The sequence below is a fragment of the Maniola jurtina genome, chromosome 8, assembly GCF_905333055.1.
Source record: "Maniola jurtina chromosome 8, ilManJurt1.1, whole genome shotgun sequence".
NCBI lineage: Eukaryota > Metazoa > Arthropoda > Insecta > Lepidoptera > Nymphalidae > Maniola > Maniola jurtina.
This window is the reverse complement of record NC_060036.1, coordinates 6,607,417-6,634,507: the sequence shown is the minus strand read 5'-3', so window position 1 is coordinate 6,634,507 and position 27,091 is coordinate 6,607,417. Positions and strand designations below refer to the sequence as shown.

The following is a 27,091-nucleotide window of genomic DNA, read 5'->3' as shown; positions in this document are numbered from 1 at the left end:
CTTCACTTGTCGGGGGTGTTATAAATTTTTAATTTACACTTGTCAATATTGTGTTTTGTTTTTAGGAGTAACGATATCCACACACAAGCCGCGTACAAACAAGGACGCACCAGCGCTTCAGCCGCAGGACGCTAACAACAGGAAGAAGTTCGCGTTCCTGTCGCGCGAGACCACGCCCGACTACCGCCCGCTCGCCACGTGGCAGGACAACCACGACCAAGACGCGCCGCAGGTAACGACTTCCCGAACCTCCGAGCAATCTCCCGAGCCCGTCCTCCAACCCTGATCCTGATTGACTGACCAACCCTACGATCTCCCAACTCCCCTAATCTAATCACCGACCTCGGCCTAACCGACTCCACGACATCCCAAGCCCCCGACCACAGGACGAATGCTGTAGTCCATGAAAAACATTGTTAGTGGGTACATAGACCTTTAGGCGATATCGACAATAATAGAGATGTGTTTGCACTCTACGTACATGCATGAGGTTAATGATTTTAGGATTAGGTATATCTAGTTTGTCGCCATAATAATGTAAATAGCGGGTACGTACCAGAATTAAAACGAAATAACAATACGAAATTTGAAATCACTGTAAAGCGTGGTAAGTCGGTACCACTTTTTTTTTTTTTTTTTTATTAACTATCAAATATTGAACGTTTTACAAATGCTTTTAACACAACAAAAAAACCACTAAGGTTTAGTATTGTTGCTTATCATCCCGTCCATTAAAAGATTTTGGGTATAGTGCTTCTATAAATAATATATACATTATTTATAGAAGCACTAGGGAACATTACAAAATAATAATTTGTTATATTTAATTTTTCAAAAATGGGAATTGTTAATATTTGTTTTGAAAGTATGATTTTAACTTGTGTTTAAGGTTACATTCGGTAAGTCCTGATCTAAAACTATTATCTAAACTATTTATTAGGCGAGGGGTCATGTACGCGCTGGTGCGCTCACCATATTTATTTTTTGCAAAGATGGTAACTAGTTTTTTTTGAGTTACTTTGCGTGTCTGAATTTTGTTACTAACTTCCTTTTGTATGGCTAAATTAAAAAATTGTTCTTTCAGAAGCGTAAATTGTACTTTGTCATAAATATTAATCACTTTACAATACTTAAATATAAGATTTTCATTATTTTTTGCAAGTAGTTTAATATTTAGAGGAACAATGGTTTTTAAAATCCTTAGTTGCAACTGATAAACATGTTGTAAGTGCGACTTGTCGGTTCGACCATAGCTACTCAACCCATAAGCAATTATGGAGTCGGCAAGAGCATTGTACAGCATCAATTTGACTTTAAAATTTAACCTCTTTCTAATTATAAATAAGTTTGCCAAGAATGCTCTGAGCTTATCACAGACATGCTTTATGTGCTCATGCCAGTTGAACTTATGGTCAATTATTAATCCTAAGTATTTATGCGAGTTAACTATTTCAATAGTGGGACAATTACAGTTGCTATGTGGTTGGTGCAAACAATTATGATTATGCGCAATAAGTTTATGTTTTAACATGCTGTTAGCTTTTAATTTTGGTGAATGTATGTGGACTAATTTTGTCTTTTGAGAGTTTAATATTAAACCACTATCATGACACCATTTATTTAAATTATCAAAGTCTTCCTGTAGCATTAGCAAGGCATCATTGACATCTTTAGCTGCTACAAGCATGCATGTATCATCAGCATATTGGTACGTAGTACAGTGGCTAAATATCTTATTCATATCATTCACATAAGCTATAAAATGCAATGGTCCAAGCATGGAACCTTGAGCTGTGCCCTCAGTTACTGTGATTGGTGCGCTATAGCTGTCACAGATCCTAACGCGGTAGCTTCTATTACTCAGATAGTTTTTACACCAATTTAAAAGAGATCCCCGTATACCTGAGTTTTCTAATCTTGTAATAAGCTTGTTGTGATCTAATGTGTCAAATGCACGAGAAAAATCAATAAATAAAGTCAGAACATGTAGTTTTTGGTTCATCCATGAATTAACTTGATCTGTAAAGTCTGACAATAACATTGTCGTATTCTTACCGGGCCTAAAACCAAATTGGCTAGAGCTTAAAATATCATTTTTTTGATAGAACACATGTATTTGATTACAGATATATTTTTCTACTATTTTATCTATTTATATTATTTTATCTATTATACTAATTTTACATTATTTATGGGCATAAGTAGGTTGCCTGCGAATCGAAAGGTTGACGTATGAATCCACCATATGATGACATCTGATCCGTTTTTTCTACGAGGTACGCATAGAGTAGGATTATATTAGGGTATAGAGTTATCGCTCCCAAGAATTAGGCGTAGTATGGAAGTCAGCGCTCCAAGCGATTGATGTACGAACTAATTTTCTCGTATATATACCTATAGCTATCACTGTCAATATCTATAGGTATAGCCCCTTGCCCATTGTATTTAAAAAAATCAGGGAATATTTTGACACAAGTTTAACTCTTTCATTGTTAGTTAAATTACAAGATATTAATATATTTTAATATACTAAATGTATAATAATTAATTAACTTGTATCTTGTTATAACTAACATAGCTGAAAGAGTTAAACATGTGTCAAAGCAGTATGGTATAGAAAATAAAATATAAATGATTCATTTTTTTCTTTTATTATAATATTGTAAGGCACAATTTTGGATATAATCATCTTCATTGAAATCCTTCTTCGCGCCACTTAAAATGCGATTAGTATTTTTACACCAGCTATAAAGGAATAAGTTGCAAGATACATCTATTATATAATCAGACAATTGAGTACCATGTTGTTTACATATTGTTATAAAATCGAAATTGCACTGGACAAGTATTAATGTTTTGATATAATTTTTTATGTTATACATGTTACTTTTTTTTTTAATATATACGTAACTACATCCTGAATGTTAGAAAACATCTCTACAGCTTTTATGGCTGGATATGTAAGAACATGTTTGCCTTTAATTCTTTCTTTACTTTTTATAAATTCAAAATTATTATGGTCATTGCTGTATAGATTATTCATACAAACTTTACAATTTTTGAACACATTCGTCCTAGCTTTTTTTATTACATACCCAGTAACATATTTTAAAACATCGAAAATTTTATCATCCGCCTTTTTTTTTTGTATGCCAATCAAGATATGGTCGTTTATTATTTCATCATATTCAATTTCAACTGGATCACTGTTTGAGGTTACCTTGGCTCTAAAAAAGATTTTTTTTAAGGAGTTGAACAACATATTTTTGGCAGAATCTGCTTCACAATTGGACCCTTTGGAGTGGCTGGATAGATTATTAATCAGCACAGCAGCAAAGGCAATTTCGAAGCCAGCACACGTCGGATTTATATTTCGTACGCCGTGGCTTCGAATAGAGCCAAAAAAGTTCTCCAAAGGATCTTGATTGAAATGCCTCATCCAAAAGGCCCTCAAACAGTGATCCTTGAGCAACTTCTCTTTCAAATAAATAACATTTTCGATTGTCCAGATCCAATTATTTATAGATGGGACACTGCAACTTTTCCCATTCCTATCTACAAATTTCATAGATTTCAAGACTTCTTTTGCTTTTGTCCAAGTTTCTTGATGACTGGATGAATGAGTCACGGGCCCAAGCAATAGTTTCCCTGGCTTTTTTACTGAGTTTCCAAAACTTCCATTCATCGAGTCGAAAAGTTCATCAAAAAACTTAATTAAGTCCGCAGTTTCCCTACTCTCTTCAGGTATTATTTTTTTATCTGTAACAAAGTAAATAAAAATATCTATGTAAAATGTTGCAAATATTAATATTCTAATAATGAAATATATCTGGGACACCGGCTATGAAACTTGTTTCTATTATGGCGCATACAGATAGAGCAGTGAAGGCAAGCAAAGGCAATTTGCTATAAGTAAAGTTCTATACAATCAATCTCTATTATTATAAACAGTTATTAATCATAATTTTAAACAAATTAGTTGAATGGTTCAAAAAGAAGTTAACCATTCCTCACCTGCAAAATATCCCATACACTTGGCAACAGATGCGCTAAACACCTGAGTCGCACATTTCACCTTCATTTTTTTTATTTTAGCAGGTATGACATGGTTATCTGTAAGTTTTGGCAAAAATTTCAACCCTTTGTATTCCGGATTTTCTTCATATAATCTTATAATGTGATCCCATTTCCCAGTACATAGAGTATTATTTATTTTATATAAAACATTTTTAGTCAGCATATTATTCCTGATACCTTTGAGCATGTGTGGAACATCAAAAAGAGGGACAATTTCTTGATCATTGATTATAAAAATGTTTTGTTTTAGTTCTCTGTTATTTTTTAAATATAAACTTTTTGTTTCATTCACAAGTTCTTTGATGGCACTAACATTTGAGGATCCCTGATCACAAATGGTTGCTACAACTTTTAATCCAGTAGATTGCACTTTGCTTATAATAGCTTTGATTTGATTTTTTAATTCTAGTTTAGATGTGCTTCCGCTGCAAAACGTGTAAGCCAGTGGCTGCTTATAATTTTTTTGGATACCTCTTATCATGAAAACTAATGCATGGTCCGCGATTTTGTTTGCTGCTTTTATTCCATTATCTACATAACCTCTAATTAAATCTTTTTTTCTATTATAATCAAAATGAGGTGTGAGTGCCATCTCATCAAAAAGTAACACACATAATTTTTCTGTTTCTGACATTTTTGAAGCTCGTTTTTTTAAATGGGAAAATATGCTTTCATTTATGCCTGGTTTCAAGTTTGCACTAGAAATCATGCGACTTAAAGTTACAGGAGCAGGTAAAACTAAAAAGCTTCTAAACCATCTGTATGCTCTTGGTCCCATTTTATAAAATGCTAATGACAATATTTTTTCTTCTTTGGTGTATCTTCTTCCAAATTTTCCTTTATTAGCAAGATTAATCTGCATCATGAAAAACACCATGGCAGCAGTTGTAAAATTACTCGTAACTTTTAAAAATGTAGAATTTTCTGTTAATTTAAGTGCTTTCTTCAATTTTGTTGCATAGTTATCTTTGGTTTTTTGCATTTTCTTAATTTTTTCCTTAAGGAAAGATATTTCTTTGCATTGTGGTAGTCCACGTTTTACAGAACCTGTAAATTGAATAAATATTAATTAATGCACAATATGTATCCAAGCTGTCACAGCCTAGTGGTTATGATGACTCTTAATCAGAGGTTGGGGATTCGATTCTGGGCATGCACCTATAACTTTCAGAGATATGTGCATTGTAACAAATTAAATATCACTCGTTTTAACGGTTAAGGAAAACATCGTGAGGAAACCTGCATGCCTAAGATTTCTCCATAATGTTCTCAAATGTATATGAAGTCTGCCAATCTGCACTTGGCCAGCGTGGTGGATTTTGGCCATAACCTTCTCAAATTGAGAGCAGACCCGTGCTCTGTAGTTAGCTGGCTATGGGTTGATCATGGTAATGATGATGATGATGTATTAGTAAGAGAAAATATATTATTAACTAGCTGATGCCCGCGACTTCGTCCGCGTGGATTTAGGTTTTTCGAAATCCCGTGGGAACTCTTTGATTTTCCGGGATAAAAAGTAGCCCATGTACTAATCCAAGATATTATCTATCTTCATTCTGAATTTCAGCCAAATCCGTCCAGTGGTTTTTGAGTGAAGGAGTAACAAACATACACACACACACAAACACACATACAAACTTTCGCCTTTATAATATTAGTGTGAAGTGTGATATTGTAATTTAACTATTAATGTACCTTTGAAGACAGGCTGGTGGATTTTTTCTTTACCATATTTCTTCTTTGTGAATAAATCTGTAAGAAACAGAAAAAAAGTCACTTTTAAAAGAGTATAAGTGAGAATATTATTTATACTAGCTGATGCCTACAACTGCAAAGTTTGGATTTTTCAACATCTTGTGGGAACTCTATGATGTTCAGAGATAAAAGTATGTGTAAGTCTGCCTGTGTCCATTTCCAAGTTCAAAGCAATCTATTTGTCAATTTTCGTTAAGATTGGTTCAGCAGTTAAGCCATGTAAAGGTAACAGACAGACAAGCAGACATTTCCGAATTAGTAATATTAGTCATGATCAACCCATTGCCAGTCCACTACTGAGCGCAGTTCTCCTCTCAAAATGAGTAGGGTTCAGGCAATAGTCCACCACGCTGGCCAAGGGCAGATTGTCAAACTTCACACACTCATGAAAACATGACAGAAAACTCAGACATGCAGGTTTCCTCACAATGTTTTCCTCCACCGCTAAAGCAAGTAATATTTAATTACTTAAAACCCATGTACTTACATAACTTTGAAAAGTTAAAGATTTACATCATAGCACTTGTCAATAACTGTATTTTTTACATTTCAATATCAGTGAGCTTATGCAAAATGAATACTAATTTACTTTAATAAATGAGTTCTGTTCGAGAACTATATCTCTTAAGTCTCTAGTATTGCAAGAGTACTAGAAAGAAAACACAATGTACATGTACTCACTATCAGAAGATGATGGATTGCTCAGATTTATGTCTTCAGCTTTATCCGATTGACCAACTATTTCAACATTTATGTTGCCAATTTCTTGCAGGGGCTTTCTACCGACTGGAATAATAAAAAATAGTCATAAATACATTTATTTCAAATTGATAGCTACAAATAATTTGTCGTAAACAAACTTTGTCTGCATGGATTTAGGTTTTTAAAAAACCTGTTAGAACTCTTTGATTTTCCGGGATAAAAAGTTGCCTTTAACAATTTCCGGGACGCAAGCTATCTCTGTGCAAAGTTTTATATAAACTGGTTAAACAGATGGTCCATTAAGAATAATGTGGGAACTCTGATTTTCCAGGATAAAAAGTAATGTCAGTCCCTGGTATGTTAGCTAACTCTGATTCATTTCTTCAAATCTGTTAAACTGTTAGGATATTAAAAGCTAGCAGACAGACAGACAGACAGACACTTTCACATTTATAATATTAGTGTAAACTGCTAATGCACTGATATGTGCACCATGTAAAATTGTATGTTACATTAATATGATGCTTACTGTTAGAAGATGATGGTTTGCTCTGATTTATGTCTTCAGCTTTGTCCGACTGACTTATGATTTCAACATTGATGTTGCCAACTTCTTGTTGGGGTTCCCTACGTTTAATTAAGAATCCTGTAACAAAGTATGATAATAGTCCGTTACTACCAAAAATCATAACGCTATTTAATTTTTTTAAACATTATGTTACACAATAGAAATCACAAATGTTGTTTTTTAGAAACAAAGTTTATTTGAAGGAACAGTAAATAATTACAAAAATATACTAACCTGGTAGATTCAGGGTTGGTGTTGCATTGGCACATAGTCTATTGCTAGCAGTATGAAATCGAGCTTGAAAATGATGATGACATATTCTTCCATATTTATGAATGGTCTTGTTGTCCAGTGCTAATATATCTCCACCAATTGCATACAGCCAAGTACGAAATCGGTCGGGGTCTTTTTCAGGATTAGGAAAACGATGTAATATTGTTCCATCCAATCCTATAACAAACAATGAATATTCCACTATTGAGTATTTTATACCAATTCAAATTCAAATTCAAATTCAAAATGTTTTTATTCAATTAGACTTTTACAAGTTCTTTCGAATCGTCAAAAGCATCTACCACTGGTTCGGAATGCCTTTCCTACCGAGAAGAACCAGCAAGAAACTCGGCGGTTGCTCTTTTCAAAGATTTGATATACAATATTATGCCATGTATAAAAGCAATTGAAGTCCTGCGCATTGCTGGAGCGAATCGAAGTTCAAATCCACGCTTTTTTATACATACACACACGCATTTACATAATCACATCAATATATAAAAAACATAACTTACACCAGTGCCCTGTTTATCAAACGTTACAAGTCTACAAGCTCACAAATTATATCTACCGCATTATCTGTCGGTAAAATAGAAGGTATGGTAGAATTACTTGTTATTTAAGTCAATGTTTAAAAATAAAACTTTTTTCAAAGACATATTGCAAATTTAAATAACCTCTTGTAAAACCTATTTTATTAGTTTTATGAATTATGATTAGAAATTTAACCATCTTTTCTGCAGATCTATAATTTGGCAAACATAGATGGTTTATTGAAGACCCATGTTAATACCTAACCTATGGTACTGTTTTATATGAGATCTTTTAGAGAAAAAGAACATAGCAGTGAATCATTCATGCCATTCATTGATTTTGTTACTTGCACGAAGTTTTTGTCGAGAAATAAGAAAATAAACACAACTCTAATGTTATAAATCTTTTTATGTTGCATAGATTTAGTTAACAGAAGCTCTTAAATTTTTTCGTAACAAGTTACAAGCTACAAAGGCATTTATGGCTTTTTCGTACAAAACGAGACAGAACTTTTGTAATGCAAGGTTTATAATGTTTGATAAACAGGGGGCCTATCGGCTAAAAATGTATCAATCATTAAAGGACAGCATCAATGTCAAAACATGGTATTTAGCCAATGGGATTGGTCAAAAACCATGTTTTAACATTGATGCTGTCCTTTAATGATTGATATATTTTTAGCCGATAGGCCCCCGTGTCATGCTTCACATTTTATGGGTACAAATTGTATGCATTTCTTATAATATTTCTAGAATACTTGTTTCGACTTCGGTCCCTAAAGTCTCTGCCATAAACTACCACTAACATTCACTTCATATGTAATCGTATTATACTTAGTAAAATAACATGAAATTGTAATAGTTGTGAAAAATATTTTACTTACGTGTGTTGCTGCAGTTCGGTACACAGCATTTTCTATCAAGCGGCATCGTCGAAAGTAACCAAATCGAAATGAGAATCAGAGTCCAAAAAAGATAGCGTGGGTCAACAATAGATAACAGGTCCGTCGGTGTCCAGGTAAAGCTTAGTCGCATAAAATTAAACATAAACGCATTAAAAACACACTAATTTCTCCAACAGACGAATAACGAATGATTTTTTTTTAAATCGAGTGACAAGACGTGTCATTTAACAATGACCACTAGTGAAACGAAACGTAACAAGTTAACATGCATTAAATTCAAATTATAAGGTAATTATTAAAAATAGTAATAACTAACTTTATTTATTAAAAAATTTAATAATTTTTAAATGTAATAATTTTTACAGTCAAAATTGTCTATTTAATAGATATCATTTTCTGTCTTTTATTAACGACAAAGCTGCGTGAAATGAAACATGTAACGACTCTAGAGAAAAGGGATGCCAGCATAAAAAAATCTTCGGTATTGCCACTACAAATATTGTTGGCGCTCCCTATCGGTTGATGTACGAACTATATCAGTTCATACTTTCATAGTTTTGTTCGAAGCGAAAGCACCGTGGAGGTACGGACCTAACCTACCCTAAAATAAGCAATTATTTCACTGTTTTAGAGTTCTTTGATCTCTTAGTATTATTGCGCTTCTCAGGTGCAAGTAACGGAGAAATGCCAGAAGACGTCCGCGAACCAAAACACCAAGTTCCACCAACTGCAGCGTATGTTCGGCAAGCAGACGGGCGAGACCGAACCCGTGCCGCTCTACAAGCAGATCAACCAGGGAGACGTGTTCAACACCGAGCACGAGGTACAGTTTTCTTTATTTATTGCAAGATCGGCTTGCGCTTGTCGACAATCACACTTAATCCATACTAATATTATAAATGCGAAAGTGTGTCCGTCTGTCTGTCTGTTACCTTTTCACGGCCCAACAGTTTAACCGATTCTGATGAAATTTGGAACAGGATTAGCTTTTATCCCGGGGACGGACATAGGCAACTTTTTATCCCGGAAAATCAAAGAGTTCCCACGGGATTCCCAATAACCCATCCGCTTAACCGATTTGTATGAAATTCGGTACCGCGGTAGCTTGCATCCCTGTAATTGATATAGGCAACTTATTATCCCGGAAAATCAAACAGTTGCCACGGGATCTTTAAAAACCTAAATCCACGCGGACGAAGTCGCGGGCATCCTTTAGTAACAAGATGAAGTTGAAAACTAAAACTCAACTACGATCGTCTTAATAAACGCTGAAATATTATATTAAAATCGTTTTTCTGTCGCTTGGTATATTTTAATGTTGTAATACATTTATATTCATGAACTCAGAATTTTCTCTTGCAGCAAAAAAAATTTTTAGAGACCCCCACTTTTTTTGAAGTAACATCAGTTAGGTCAGTTTTTTTCGTATAAAATATAGCCTATGTCACTCGGACCTTTACAACGAATCAATTGACACGTCATTCATCAAAGTCGGCCCAGTAGTTTACACGCTACGATGGTATACACAGAATCTGGATACAAACAAACATACATAGACTGCTAAAATCATAACCCTTCCTTTTGGCTTTGCCGCAGTCGGGTAAAAAGCTAAAATATTTTCCCTCCATTCAAAAATAAACTTTCCGTGTTGGTACAACGGCGTAACTTATAAGAGTGACTGTTCTTGACCGGTTTTTTACAATTTCAGCTACGTCTGGCTTTCAATCGGCAAGGCGAAGAGCTGAGGATCGTGAAACGGCAGTTGCAGCTAAGTCAGCAGAGGGTGCGCGAGCTTGAGCAGCACATCGCGGCGCTGCAGGCGCGGCTGTAGACACGCGCCTTAACAGTTAAGGCATTTTCACATTATCCCATATTCTGACCCACGTAAAATCTGAAGACTTATTCCATAACTTCTTTTGACATTTAGTGATTCTTCTTTTTTTTTGTTGGAGGAACATCTTCAAGGTAAGAATGAATGGATATCTTCTAGGCAAGCGAGCTTCAACATATACTTTATCCTTACTTTCCAATATGCATGGTCCCATTTTAATGGATAATCACAACTTTGATGAAACAACCAGAGTTACTAAATGTCAAAAATACGTTACGGACGGGGCAAGTGTTTCTGGTAAAGATATTGGATTGGGCAATGTGAAAAGCTTTTAAACTTTTCTTTTCAATTCACCCCGAAATAGTATAATATCTGAAACTGCATAATTATGTGAGAAATGTGCTCTCTTTCGCTCTCTATAAAATATTGGTTATTGATTGACTCTTGTTCTCTTGTAACATTCCAAAATATAGTGAATGAAGAAAACATAAATTAAGAAAAATAATGTCTAATAATCGTACATTGAGATCTAGAAAGGCTATGATTTATTCGAAAAAAAGGCATATCCAATAAAAAACGTTAATAATAATCGTATTCATTAACCGACTTCCAAAAAGGAGGTGGTTCTCAATTTGGTCCGTTTTTTTTTTACAAGATAACGAGCCATTCTTAAACACAATATAATTTGAATGAATAATTTAAAGCTAATATTGTATTGGTCTTTGCTTACGAGCTTAAGGTGTTAAAGGCCTTCTAAATGCAGATTTAATATGCTGACTGCTATCATAGCTAGACAAATTGTAGTAGCCAAGAATAAAGCTTTATTTGCTTGTCAAACAAGCCAACTTTTAAAGTACATATGCTTCTTCACTATGAAATCTTGAGATTCGGGAGTAAGATACAAGTAAAAATCGGCATGCAATAATAAAATGCCTCTCCCATGTAGTTATAAGTATAACATACTAGGTACAATAGGTATACTAGTATGTCGATATTTTGACCCAGTTGTATGGATCACTGAATCTTTATATGCCTATGCACTGAGTACTTCTATTACCTACTGAAAGCAAATATCTAATGATCGCTATTTCTACTTTCGACTAACAAATTAGAGCGAGAGAGGTTCACCAGTGGTGTCCAACCTCTCGCTCTCGCCAGCGTCGAAGTGGGATAGCGATAAATTGAAGCTGTCACAAAAATAGAATCTATCTACCCTCCTTCGTGTTGAAGGAATTTCACGGGTTGTTCGGCAAAATACATTGATAACCTATCAAGAGGTCGGGTCTGCCCGCGAAATTCTTTAATTTGGTTTTTCGCAATTTGTAAATTAATACGAAAAAGTAGGCTTATGGCATTATAATTTCGACAATGGCGGTATCATCTTTACAGGATTACATAAAAATCTTTACTTGTAAGGTGTTCAGTATAAGAAATTAATCAAAATAATGAGTTTGACATGAGTTACTTAAAAATTAGTCGATATTATAGCTAATTTCTTAAACTGGACCCTTTCAAGTAAAGATTTTTATAAACCTGTGAGGATGATACTGCCATTGGCGCAATTTAAGTGACATAAGCCTACTTTGTCGTATTAGTTTACAAATTGCGTAAAACCAAATTAAATTTGAATTTTGCGAGCAGACCCATCGCATGCACCTTGCATGCACCTTAATTCGTTTTGATGCCATATAAGGCTTATAACGTATGCAGTTTTCATTCCAATCAATCCATGCACCTAGATCAAAATATCGGCATTTCTCAGAAAACTGTTATATTATGACACATATAGTTCTAAAATTAAGCATTTTAATTTTGATTTCGGTTTAAGATTAAACCTTTAATTTTATGTTTTTAAGGGAATGATGCCAAAATGATTGCATTGGTTAAATATTGGAAAACTAGACGGTACCAAAGTCAGTCGAACTGACAGAATTTAGGTGTACCAGATAATATTATAGTAATTCAACGATTTACATTCCTTGCCGATATTGAGAGCACGATAATTTAATTACTAACCAAATAGGGGTATGAAAACATTGAAGTAGAATGATTTAAATGTCGAATGATTTTTTATACACAAAGTTATGATCAAAATGTTTACGTATGCTTTGTGTACTTATGATACTGATAGCATCGCTGTGTTTCCAGAATGAGAAAAAATGTGTCGATACTGATAGCATCGCTGTGTTTCCAGAATGAGAAAAAATGTGTCGTCTATGTCATCGCTTAATATTAAAGAAAATTAAGACTATGATCTAATTTGCTTGCACACAACTCTCTAAGTTAAATTAAATTAACGGGTCTAAACGTCGTGCCTTGACTAACTCTGTAGGATTCCTACTTTTCTGTAGGACTTATTTTTTGGGATTGGGAAAGAAATTGATAGGGATTTAGATGTGTCAAGTGTAGAGGTATAGACAAGTGTTAGGTTAGAGAGCTGTGCACAACCAAAATAAAATGTATTTAATTCATATAGGGCAACTTATAATACAGGATAACTTCTACTACCGGTAACGAATTAGGGCCTATATCCCATTAAAAGATAAAAAAAACGTTAATCAATATTAAAGTTTAGAGTTGCTTGCTCAAATCTTTCATTAAACATGCTCATAAAAAATCGGCAGTGGATTGGGCTGCGAATCTTTTTATTGTTTTATAATGATTTATATTATTTTGATTCCTAGCTTGGATTTTAGCTAGGGGTTGATCATATTTTATAAGTTTACTATGCATATTTTATCACATTACGTTTTTGTATTTTTTTTTTTCAAAATGTAATCATTCCATAAATAACGTGGATATTTTTTTATGTAATGTTTTAGATATTATATTTTAATTTTTTTCAGTAACCAGCAGAAGTATATACGGTTAATACATTTTTGAATGTAATAATATTAAGTACGTCTACATATTCGCTGGCCTATGATGGTTTTTAAATAATTATATTTTGAAGGCCTAAAAGAGCTATGAAATAAGTTGACTTTATGATCCCAATATAAAAGCCTAAACGCTTTGGCATAAAGCCATTTTCAATTCTACACCTACCGCCGAGCTTTGAAAATTCAACACTATTCAAATAAAAGGCGCCGTGTTTTAAGTGGTATCGAGTGAAAAGATTGCTAAGAGGTATGGTTACCTATTTTTATAACAACGCAATGCAAAAGCTGTGCGAACAAGATCTAAAGCAAATTCCACACCTAATATATTTGTAAAGTGCGTGGCAAAAATTATTGTCAAAACATTAATTAACTTTCGCTGAGAAAAAGTTTCACGCAGAAGAAAAGTGAGACACAATAATTTGTTTTTATTGGTTGAAATAGTCTTCAAGTTTTTTTTTTGTATTCCAAATTCCTGAGTTAGCGTATTCCACAATAATTTTATGTTATGGGGGAAACCAATAATAATCTATCTATCGATAATCGATAAGTTGCTTGGCAACGTTATTTTTCAAAGATTGTATGGTACACCGACTAGTACAATTAGGTACGCTAGACCTGCAATTGCCAATCTGTTTTTGAAGCAACTTGATTTTTACCATTTTGGCGCTGAGAGCAGTGAATGTCATGTGAACATACTCGGAACTAATTGTTTGTTATGTAACATGTGTCAACATACTGTTAACACGAAGACCATTTGACACAGTGTCAAATCAGATTCCAGCCCGGCTAGCATGGGCAGTAGATAAAAATTATATCCCCCGTTATATCCACTGATGTCATAGATATCAGTGGATATAATTTTTATCTGCCCATGCAAGCCGGGCTGGTACGTTCGGAACGTGGAATAGACACAAAAAAATAACTATTAAATTTTGTATGGCACACTTCTTCTAGCCTACTTAAGAGTAGGCTATATAAGTATAACAGGTCCATTTCGGTATTGTATGGTCTTTTTGATAAAACAACGTCGCTAAAAATTTCTCGCCACATTATTTATACATTATTATGGTTTCAGCTGTAAGTGTCGGCTGCTTAGAGCACTATTTTATTCAGCACAGGATATAGTTTATACCGTTTTATGATCCAATTAATTTGTTAGTGATTGTTTTATAGTCTGATTTACATTAGTGTTAACTGTTGATTTTAATGTTTGTTCCTTATTTTTGTGACTATTACCTAGTATTATGTAATTTTATTTACCTTAGTTATAAGAAGAATTAGGTATCTCTGACATATTGTATGTTTTAATGTAATGTAATGCAATTTTAATATTTTTTCCACATTTCACGTAAAGAAATCTGCCATTTTTTTATTACTTTATGAAATTCAAGGATCGCAGGATGGTCTGGATTTTCCGTTTTATATTGTATCTTTTGCAAGGTTTTATTTAAGACTTATATTCTTTCACGCAATATTTTATTGTCTCAATATTAATCATTTGTAATGGACGTTTGTAATACTTAATGAGTTTTTTAAATAGGACTTACAACGATTTACTGCTTAAAAATGTACTGCCAGAACGATTTTGAAATAAATTGTACAAAAAATGTTACCTGAAATTTTTGTACATAAAAACATGATAGTTTCATTTAGTTTCGTTTGTTTTATATTTAGATAAGTAGGTGCTAGATGCTACAAACTATTGCTTGATGATACAGCAGTTTCTCAAATATTATATTGCCAATGGTACCGATTCCGTTGGCGATTAAATTTTAGAGTATTCCCATCCTCCTCTTACCAATGTAATATGAAAAGGACGGACACATCTTGACAGTTCTAAATTTAATTTAGAGCTGTCAAACCTCGTGACTTTAGCGGCCAGTCGCGAGCCTATTGTTTAAATTTATAGCGTGCACTAAAATTTAGAGTCTTTAAATACATGCTCCGTCCCTTTTCAACGATATTAAAAGGAGGAGGACGCAAATACTCTAAATTTAGTTTAAAGAAAGAACAGAATTGGCGCCAATATCTAAATTAGTTTATTGATAAGCTAGATTTGAGGGAAACACTAATTTAAATTATAGCCAGATCAACAAGCTCCTTTTACCCTTCAAAGCATTTCATGGTTGCTTTTGTTGTGAACATTTTAGTGTTTCTAGATGATTTCATAATATACAATACTTTGAATACCTATTTTATATTTTATCCAGTAAATACATTGATTATAAGTTAAAAAATGTTTAAATTTGATAATTCAATTGGCTAAAAATGACAATATTTTAGATAGCTGGGCTAACGCCAGGATGAAAGGAACAATACCTTTAACAGAGGTTATTTTCAGTTTTTTTACATTCCATACATATGCATCGACATTAGGGTAAGTGAAAATTAATCTGAAAGTATTATTGTGTATAAGCTGAGTTAGTAATTTAGTTTTGTGGCTAAGTCGATGTTTAATATTTATTGTGTATTTTTATATCATGCTTGTGTAGCACAAATTTTGAATAAATGTTTGTCGAATTACTTTATTCGTTGTCCTTGTACCCTCTATTTTATAGTTCTATAAATTATAACAATAGCTGTTATAACGTGATATGTCATTATCGAACATAAATTAACAATTTTATTATTAGGTAAGTACTTACTTAGTACCTTAACCTAAGTAGTTTTTTGTTCTCCACTAATGAAGATCAATTATTGACAACATAAAAGATCGGAATCGGAGTAGGAGTACAGGCGTAAATTGAAATTAAAAGAAAGAAGAAGAAGATTATAGTAAAATGTAGGTATATATTATAAAATCATACTAATTATAATAAATAATTAATTCATATAGGTATTTCAAGTATAAATTGTATAATCTAAAGAAATAAAAATCTAAATTATGTCATTCTAAAAAATTGTATATTATTACATATAACATTGGTTGGTTGTACCATCGTACAAAAAATAACATTTTTTTTTTTTGTAAATACACAATCTGTAAAAATTTCATCTCTTCTTTTTACAGTTCACGAGATACAGCCCACTGACAGACAGACAGACGGGCCGCCCGCCCGTCTGTCGGTCTGTCAACGGAGGTTTAGTAATATGTAGTATTGTTGGCACCCTTCCTTAGGGAACCCAAAAAAATGGACGGAATTTTATTAGATCTAGCTTTGGAACTTGAAGTCATTTGGTGTGAATATGAGGATGAAAAAAACCGGTGAAGTGCTAGTCAGACTCACACCGAGGGTTCCATACTCGGGTAATTTTTCCGACATTTTGCACGATAAATCAAAAACTATTAAGCATAAAAACAAATAAAAATCTGTTTTAGAATATACAGGTAAAGCCTTTTCATATGATAGCCCACTTGCTATAGTTATGTTACTTTGAAAATTTAAACACATTTTAAATGATGTAAAAGCACAAATTCACAGTTTTCGGAGTTATTCCTTTACTTGTGCTATAAGACCTACCTACCTGCCATATTTCATGATTCTAGGTCTACAGGAAGTACCCTATAGATTTTTTTGACACGACGGACGGACAGACAGACAACAAAGTGATCCTAAAAGGGTTCCGTTTTTCCTTTTGAGGTACGGAACCCCTAAAAATGTAATCAAAAAGTGTAGGAACATTTGGCAGTGGCCTTAAAATAACAAGAGTATTAAAAATATATTGTTTTATATTATTGTTTGAACTGTAAAAGTAAATTAACTTACCTAAGTAATTTAAATCTTAATGTAATCTGTAGTCTATGGAATGTCATTGCAAGTCATTTTTACTTATATCTAACCATAAATACAAAAATGCATTTTGGAGATCATCCATCTGGACGCAATGAAACTGCCTAAATAACTTAAAAATAGCTTTAAATCAGAGGCAACCTCATTCATGTATTGTTTGAGAGCAGATTTCAAACTTAGTAGTCCAGACAGTGTGATTTGCTGGGTCTTATGATAATATCCATTTGGATACAAGTAAAGTTAAAACCACATATGCTGCAGATATGCTTAATGCAGAAGCACTATTGCAGCCATCTGTGCCACAAGTGTAGATGCATGTACGGTACTCAAGTTTATCTCCTGGTTGTTGGACGTAATTGCAATAGTTTCCCAAGTCCAAAGATGAACAGAATCTCTTTGTTCCTATGCCTCCTGCAAAATAGAATCATGTTTTTATAAATAAATAAGAATCAAGAAAACTTTGTTCCAGTTATATTCAGGTATAAAATCAAACATTGTTTTCATGCTGTTAAGGTGGATGCGACGGGTCTGCTCGCGAAATTCAAATTTAATTTGGTTTTTCGCAATTTGTAAACTAATACGACAACGTAGGCTTATGGCATTTTAATTGCGCCAATGGCAGTATCATCCTCACAGGTGTATATAACAATCGTTACTTGAAAGGGTCCAGTTTAAGAAATTAGCTCTAGTATTTGTACAAATTACAAATTGTGAAAAACCAAATTAAATTTGAATTTCGCGGGCAGACCTATGCCCCTTAAAGTAATAGTACTCAATAGCAGTGCCTGTTTACAGATATGTATACAGGTTATGAGACTGAATATAACCACTTATATCCAAAATAGGCTACTTACCAAGTGCAATGTTGCAAAACCCAAGTGTTAGTAGCAATTGTTAGTGCATAGTGAAACCTTCAGAGTGCAAAATTACTAAAATTCACTCAAAAAAGTGTAGTAGTATTTCTGTCTTCAAAACAAGCTATGTACCTGCTAGGTTACATATTATTAATCAATAATCACACTATGTTATATTATTATATTAGTAACCTGTCCGTTTAATACAAAACTGTGCATTGTACACATGGTCACAAGGTATGGGCATCAGTACACCACCATCCAGATTCATAAGACCATCCCCACATTCCATTGTTGTTGAAGAATTACACTGGTAACAGTCTATAGCCAATCCTAAATTGTTACAATATAAAGAAGATTGTTATTTAGTTCATATTACACAATTAAGTAAATTACAATCATTATCACTTTGCTAATAGGTACTAGTGCAGACAAACAAAATAAATAAACATTAAAAAATGTGATGAATAAAAGTATACAATTGATGAACAAAAAGATTAGAACAGAATAAGAAAATAATGTAGGTGCTTGCTTGGTGCTTGTTGGTAAACAATTTTTTTTAATCTGTAACTTAACTTGTTATATAATGTTAATAGTATCTCAAATCAATCGTTGTAGTAGGCGCTTCAATTCAGAAGGTTAGGTACTGTTAATAACTACCAACTCCCCAGTTACTAAGAAATTAGAAATTTTATTAATGTAACATGCTTAAACAACAGGTTAGATTAAATATTATAGCGATTCAGCCATAAAAATAAGTGTTAGATAGCTCTAATTTAATCTCATAACTCTTATTTATTATACCTTCAAACCTGCCAACATGTTTAATACAAAACTGGGCGTCATGTATTCCCTCACAGTCTGTTGGTATTACTTGTGAATTAGAATCTAAGAATTCATTGCATTCAAATGGTTGGTTTGAATCTGTTCCTGAGCATTGATAACAGCTGATAGAGTGCACTAAAATAAATAAACAATCAACAGAAATAAAATAAAAACAATTGAACGAAATTACAAAGTGGGCGTTGCTTCCAAACACTTGGCGACATACCTGATTTTAACGCGCCTATTATAACAAGGAAAAATAATAATGTTTGTGTGGTTAATTTCTTCATAATGTGACACTTCGTTGAAATTAGATCACAAAATATTGACGTTAATTAAGAATTTTAAAGAAATTATTAATTATGATTTCATATACAATCAAAAATTTTGATTTTGACCACGGTGCTTTCGCTTCGAACAAAACTATGGAAGTATGAACTGATATAGTTCGTACATCAACCGATAGGGAGCGCCAACAATATTTGTAGTGGCAATACCGAAGATTTTTTTATGCTGGCATCCCTTTTCTCTAGAGTCGTTACATGTTTCATTTCACGCAGCTTTGTCGTTAATAAAAGACAGAAAATGATATCTATTAAATAGACAATTTTGACTGTAAAAATTATTACATTTAAAAATTATTAAATTTTTTAATAAATAAAGTTAGTTATTACTATTTTTAATAATTACCTTATAATTTGAATTTAATGCATGTTAACTTGTTACGTTTCGTTTCACTAGTGGTCATTGTTAAATGACACGTCTTGTCATTCGATTTAAAAAAAAAATCATTCGTTATTCGTCTGTTGGAGAAATTAGTGTGTTTTTAATGCGTTTATGTTTAATTTTATGCGACTAAGCTTTACCTGGACACCGACGGACCTGTTTTCTATTGTTGACCCACGCTATCTTTTTTGGACTCTGATTCTCATTTCGATTTGGTTACTTTCGACGATGCCGCTTGATAGAAAATGCTGTGTACCGAACTGCAGCAACACACGTAAGTAAAATATTTTTCACAACTATTACAATTTCATGTTATTTTACTAAGTATAATACGATTACATATGAAGTGAATGTTAGTGGTAGTTTATGGCAGAGACTTTAGGGACCGAAGTCGAAACAAGTATTCTAGAAATATTATAAGAAATGCATACAATTTGTACCCATAAAATGTGAAGCATGACACGGGGGCCTATCGGCTAAAAATATATCAATCATTAAAGGACAGCATCAATGTTAAAACATGGTTTTTGACCAATCCCATTGGCTAAATACCATGTTTTGACATTGATGCTGTCCTTTAATGATTGATACATTTTTAGCCGATAGGCCCCCTGTTTATCAAACATTATAAACCTTGCATTACAAAAGTTCTGTCTCGTTTTACAAAACGAGACAGAACTTTTGTAATGCACTTTCGTACACGAAAAAGCCATAAATGCCTTTGTAGCTTGTAACTTGTTACGAAAAAATTTAAGAGCTTCTGTTAACTAAATCTATGCAACATAAAAAGATTTATAACATTAGAGTTGTGTTTATTTTCTTATTTCTCGACAAAAACTTCGTGCAAGTAACAAAATCAATGAATGGCATGAATGATTCACTGCTATGTTCTTTATCTCTAAAAGATCTCATATAAAACAGTACCATAGGTTAGGTATTAACATGGGTCTTCAATAAACCATCTATGTTTGCCAAATTATAGATCTGCAGAAAAGATGGTTAAATTTCTAATCATAATTCATAAAACTAATAAAATAGGTTTTACAAGAGGTTATTTAAATTTGCAATATGTCTTTGAAAAAAGTTTTATTTTTAAACATTGACTTAAATAACAAGTAATTCTACCATACCTTCTATTTTACCGACAGATAATGCGGTAGATATAATTTGTGAGCTTGTAGACTTGTAACGTTTGATAAACAGGGCACTGGTGTAAGTTATGTTTTTTATATATTGGTATAAAATACTCAATAGTGGAATATTCATTGTTTGTTATAGGATTGGATGGAACAATATTACATCGTTTTCCTAATCCTGAAAAAGACCCCGACCGATTTCGTACTTGGCTGTATGCAATTGGTGGAGATATATTAGCACTGGACAACAAGACCATTCATAAATATGGAAGAATATGTCATCATCATTTTCAAGCTCGATTTCATACTGCTAGCAATAGACTATGTGCCAATGCAACACCAACCCTGAATCTACCAGGTTAGTATATTTTTGTAATTATTTACTGTTCCTTCAAATAAACTTTGTTTCTAAAAAACAACATTTGTGATTTCTATTGTGTAACATAATGTTTAAAAAAATTAAATAGCGTTATGATTTTTGGTAGTAACGGACTATTATCATACTTTGTTACAGGATTCTTAATTAAACGTAGGGAACCCCAACAAGAAGTTGGCAACATCAATGTTGAAATCATAAGTCAGTCGGACAAAGCTGAAGACATAAATCAGAGCAAACCATCATCTTCTAACAGTAAGCATCATATTAATGTAACATACAATTTTACATGGTGCACATATCAATGCATTAGCAGTTTACACTAATATTATAAATGTGAAAGTGTCTGTCTGTCTGTCTGTCTGCTAGCTTTTCACATCCTAACAGTTTAACAGATTTGAAGAAATGAATCAGAGTTAGCTAACATACCAGGGACTGACATTACTTTTTATCCTGGAAAATCAGAGTTCCCACATTATTCTTAATGGACCATCTGTTTAACCAGTTTATATAAAACTTTGCACAGAGATAGCTTGCGTCCCGGAAATTGTTAAAGGCAACTTTTTATCCCGGAAAATCAAAGAGTTCTAACAGGTTTTTTAAAAACCTAAATCCATGCAGACAAAGTTTGTTTACGACAAATTATTTGTAGCTATCAATTTGAAATAAATGTATTTATGACTATTTTTTATTATTCCAGTCAGTAGAAAGCCCCTGCAAGAAATTGGCAACATAAATGTTGAAATAGTTGGTCAATCGGATAAAGCTGAAGACATAAATCTGAGCAATCCATCATCTTCTGATAGTGAGTACATGTACATTGTGTTTTCTTTCTAGTACTCTTGCAATACTAGAGACTTAAGAGATATAGTTCTCGAACAGAACTCATTTATTAAAGTAAATTAGTATTCATTTTGCATAACCTCACTGATATTGAAATGTAAAAAATACAGTTATTGACAAGTGCTATGATGTAAATCTTTAACTTTTCAAAGTTATGTAAGTACATGGGTTTTAAGTAATTAAATATTACTTGCTTTAGCGGTGGAGGAAAACATTGTGAGGAAACCTGCATGTCTGAGTTTTCTGTCATGTTTTCATGAGTGTGTGAAGTTTGACAATCTGCCCTTGGCCAGCGTGGTGGACTATTACCTGAACCCTACTCATTTTGAGAGGAGAACTGCGCTCAGTAGTGGACTGGCAATGGGTTGATCATGACTAATATTACTAATTCGGAAATGTCTGCTTGTCTGTCTGTTACCTTTACATGGCTTAACTGCTGAACCAATCTTAACGAAAATTGACAAATAGATTGCTTTGAACTTGGAAATGGACACAGGCAGACTTACACATACTTTTATCTCTGAACATCATAGAGTTCCCACAAGATGTTGAAAAATCCAAACTTTGCAGTTGTAGGCATCAGCTAGTATAAATAATATTCTCACTTATACTCTTTTAAAAGTGACTTTTTTTCTGTTTCTTACAGATTTATTCACAAAGAAGAAATATGGTAAAGAAAAAATCCACCAGCCTGTCTTCAAAGGTACATTAATAGTTAAATTACAATATCACACTTCACACTAATATTATAAAGGCGAAAGTTTGTATGTGTGTTTGTGTGTGTGTGTATGTTTGTTACTCCTTCACTCAAAAACCACTGGACGGATTTGGCTGAAATTCAGAATGAAGATAGATAATATCTTGGATTAGTACATGGGCTACTTTTTATCCCGGAAAATCAAAGAGTTCCCACGGGATTTCGAAAAACCTAAATCCACGCGGACGAAGTCGCGGGCATCAGCTAGTTAATAATATATTTTCTCTTACTAATACATCATCATCATCATCACCATGATCAACCCATAGCCAGCTAACTACAGAGCACGGGTCTGCTCTCAATTTGAGAAGGTTATGGCCAAAATCCACCACGCTGGCCAAGTGCAGATTGGCAGACTTCATATACATTTGAGAACATAATGGAGAAATCTTAGGCATGCAGGTTTCCTCACGATGTTTTCCTTAACCGTTAAAACGAGTGATATTTAATTTGTTACAATGCACATATCTCTGAAAGTTATAGGTGCATGCCCAGAATCGAATCCCCAACCTCTGATTAAGAGTCATCATAACCACTAGGCTGTGACAGCTTGGATACATATTGTGCATTAATTAATATTTATTCAATTTACAGGTTCTGTAAAACGTGGACTACCACAATGCAAAGAAATATCTTTCCTTAAGGAAAAAATTAAGAAAATGCAAAAAACCAAAGATAACTATGCAACAAAATTGAAGAAAGCACTTAAATTAACAGAAAATTCTACATTTTTAAAAGTTACGAGTAATTTTACAACTGCTGCCATGGTGTTTTTCATGATGCAGATTAATCTTGCTAATAAAGGAAAATTTGGAAGAAGATACACCAAAGAAGAAAAAATATTGTCATTAGCATTTTATAAAATGGGACCAAGAGCATACAGATGGTTTAGAAGCTTTTTAGTTTTACCTGCTCCTGTAACTTTAAGTCGCATGATTTCTAGTGCAAACTTGAAACCAGGCATAAATGAAAGCATATTTTCCCATTTAAAAAAACGAGCTTCAAAAATGTCAGAAACAGAAAAATTATGTGTGTTACTTTTTGATGAGATGGCACTCACACCTCATTTTGATTATAATAGAAAAAAAGATTTAATTAGAGGTTATGTAGATAATGGAATAAAAGCAGCAAACAAAATCGCGGACCATGCATTAGTTTTCATGATAAGAGGTATCCAAAAAAATTATAAGCAGCCACTGGCTTACACGTTTTGCAGCGGAAGCACATCTAAACTAGAATTAAAAAATCAAATCAAAGCTATTATAAGCAAAGTGCAATCTACTGGATTAAAAGTTGTAGCAACCATTTGTGATCAGGGATCCTCAAATGTTAGTGCCATCAAAGAACTTGTGAATGAAACAAAAAGTTTATATTTAAAAAATAACAGAGAACTAAAACAAAACATTTTTATAATCAGTGATCAAGAAATTGTTCCTCTTTTTGATGTTCCACACATGCTCAAAGGTATCAGGAATAATATGCTGACTAAAAATGTTTTATATAAAATAAATAATACTCTATGTACTGGGAAATGGGATCACATTATAAGATTATATGAAGAAAATCCGGAATACAAAGGGTTGAAATTTTTGCCAAAACTTACAGATAACCATGTCATACCTGCTAAAATAAAAAAAATGAAGGTGAAATGTGCGACTCAGGTGTTTAGCGCATCTGTTGCCAAGTGTATGGGATATTTTGCAGGTGAGGAATGGTTAACTTCTTTTTGAACCATTCAACTAATTTGTTTAAAATTATGATTAATAACTGTTTATAATAATAGAGATTGATTGTATAGAACTTTACGTATAGCAAATTGCCTTTGCTTGCCTTCACTGCTCTATCTGTATGCGCCATAATAGAAACAAGTTTCATAGCCGGTGTCCCAGATATATTTCATTATTAGAATATTAATATTTGCAACATTTTACATAGATATTTTTATTTACTTTGTTACAGATAAAAAAATAATACCTGAAGAGAGTAGGGAAACTGCGGACTTAATTAAGTTTTTTGATGAACTTTTCGACTCGATGAATGGAAGTTTTGGAAACTCAGTAAAAAAGCCAGGGAAACTATTGCTTGGGCCCGTGACTCATTCATCCAGTCATCAAGAAACTTGGACAAAAGCAAAAGAAGTCTTGAAATCTATGAAATTTGTAGATAGGAATGGGAAAAGTTGCAGTGTCCCATCTATAAATAATTGGATCTGGACAATCGAAAATGTTATTTATTTGAAAGAGAAGTTGCTCAAGGATCACTGTTTGAGGGCCTTTTGGATGAGGCATTTCAATCAAGATCCTTTGGAGAACTTTTTTGGCTCTATTCGAAGCCACGGCGTACGAAATATAAATCCGACGTGTGCTGGCTTCGAAATTGCCTTTGCTGCTGTGCTGATTAATAATCTATCCAGCCACTCCAAAGGGTCCAATTGTGAAGCAGATTCTGCCAAAAATATGTTGTTCAACTCCTTAAAAAAAATCTTTTTTAGAGCCAAGGTAACCTCAAACAGTGATCCAGTTGAAATTGAATATGATGAAATAATAAACGACCATATCTTGATTGGCATACAAAAAAAAAAGGCGGATGATAAAATTTTCGATGTTTTAAAATATGTTACTGGGTATGTAATAAAAAAAGCTAGGACGAATGTGTTCAAAAATTGTAAAGTTTGTATGAATAATCTATACAGCAATGACCATAATAATTTTGAATTTATAAAAAGTAAAGAAAGAATTAAAGGCAAACATGTTCTTACATATCCAGCCATAAAAGCTGTAGAGATGTTTTCTAACATTCAGGATGTAGTTACGTATATATTAAAAAAAAAAAGTAACATGTATAACATAAAAAATTATATCAAAACATTAATACTTGTCCAGTGCAATTTCGATTTTATAACAATATGTAAACAACATGGTACTCAATTGTCTGATTATATAATAGATGTATCTTGCAACTTATTCCTTTATAGCTGGTGTAAAAATACTAATCGCATTTTAAGTGGCGCGAAGAAGGATTTCAATGAAGATGATTATATCCAAAATTGTGCCTTACAATATTATAATAAAAGAAAAAAATGAATCATTTATATTTTATTTTCTATACCATACTGCTTTGACACATGTTTAACTCTTTCAGCTATGTTAGTTATAACAAGATACAAGTTAATTAATTATTATACATTTAGTATATTAAAATATATTAATATCTTGTAATTTAACTAACAATGAAAGAGTTAAACTTGTGTCAAAATATTCCCTGATTTTTTTAAATACAATGGGCAAGGGGCTATACCTATAGATATTGACAGTGATAGCTATAGGTATATATACGAGAAAATTAGTTCGTACATCAATCGCTTGGAGCGCTGACTTCCATACTACGCCTAATTCTTGGGAGCGATAACTCTATACCCTAATATAATCCTACTCTATGATTTTGACCACCGGCACCGACCAGAAAAATAATTTGACTTGACAATAATGACAATTGATTGACAATTGAGATTACAAAGTACTCTGTGATTGAGATCCACAGAGTAGGTGTGTTTTTTTTTTTTTTTGTTAAAAGTGGCCGGTTTTTGTGTTAGTTGGTGTTTTTTGGTGGTGGAACCCCGCCTAGGGTAATAATGTTCTGTGCCGCGTAGACACAGCGATTTCCATAATATATATAACAGATGCATTTTTGCTTTTGATTGGTTAGTTCTTATTCAATATAAGCGTTACGTTTCCGGTTACGAGACGCCAAAACATACCTACTAATATGGCAACATATTATTCCAGCTTTACCAACTTTATAGGTAGCTAAGTTTTAGTGCGTATTTTAGAATAAGTTATCATCATCATCATCAGCCTGTAGACGTCTACTGTAGGACATAGGCCTTCCCTATAGAGCACCACCACACCCGATCCTCAGCCTTCCTCATCCAGCCACTTCCCGCCAGCCGCTTTATATCGTCGATAGAATACGTAATATTAAAAAAAATTACAAATATAAAAGCTGAGTTTCTCTGCACATTGTCCCCAACACAGGGAGGAACGATCAGCGACTATGAAGTTTAAATCATGGTAGCTTGTAGCTTTGGCAGCAGCTAACAGACGTAAAAAATATTTATTCAAAGTATAAAGTCAGGTGGCAACCCTTCCGCTAGTCACCCAAGATATGTGTGTCTGATAATAATCGGTTGCCACCATATTGTCTGGCAATGCATAAGGTGATTTTTAATATTACTATGCCGAAAAAAATTTATCAAAAAACCGGCCAAGTGCGAGTCAGACTCGCGCACTGAGGGTACCGTACTCGGGATCTTTCCGACAT

At 33.2% G+C, this 27,091-nt stretch overlaps 2 protein-coding genes across 6 annotated transcripts in view; one reads left to right on the top strand and one right to left on the bottom strand.

Moving 5' to 3' along the window:
- The window catches only part of LOC123867650 (coronin-2B-like), a 28,438-nt gene extending 17,095 nt beyond the window's left edge, over positions 1-11,343 (top strand). For all 5 annotated transcript variants that reach the window (XM_045909806.1, XM_045909807.1, XM_045909808.1 and 2 more), the window contains 3 exons: positions 66-232; positions 9,481-9,636; positions 10,522-11,343. In XM_045909806.1, coding sequence (XP_045765762.1) covers positions 66-232; positions 9,481-9,636; positions 10,522-10,644 — 446 coding nt within the window. In that variant the 3' untranslated portion in view covers positions 10,645-11,343. The remainder of the gene's footprint in view (positions 1-65; positions 233-9,480; positions 9,637-10,521) is intronic.
- Positions 11,344-17,175: 5,832 nt separating this feature from the next.
- Positions 17,176-26,253, bottom strand: LOC123867651. The gene is made up of 5 exons (XM_045909811.1): positions 26,218-26,253; positions 19,160-19,331; positions 18,913-19,068; positions 18,301-18,441; positions 17,176-17,665 (listed from the first exon to the last, which is right to left on the bottom strand). The coding sequence occupies exons 2-5, from the start codon at positions 19,221-19,223 to the stop codon at positions 17,463-17,465; spliced, it is 564 nt and encodes a 187-aa protein (XP_045765767.1). The 5' UTR covers positions 19,224-19,331; positions 26,218-26,253; the 3' UTR covers positions 17,176-17,462.
- Between the last annotated feature and the right edge of the window lie 838 nt (positions 26,254-27,091).

Bases quoted from the DNA above. Each gene is read 5' to 3' on its own strand.
- LOC123867651 (XM_045909811.1), bottom strand. From the start codon at position 19,223: ATGAAGAAATTAACCACACAAACATTATTATTTTTCCTTGTTATAATA. The intron at 19,069-19,159 runs GTATGTCGCCAA...TATTTATTTTAG, and splicing joins AATAGGCGCGTTAAAATCAG to TGCACTCTATCAGCTGTTAT. The intron at 18,442-18,912 runs GTATAATAAATA...GTAACAATTTAG, and splicing joins ACATGTTGGCAGGTTTGAAG to GATTGGCTATAGACTGTTAC.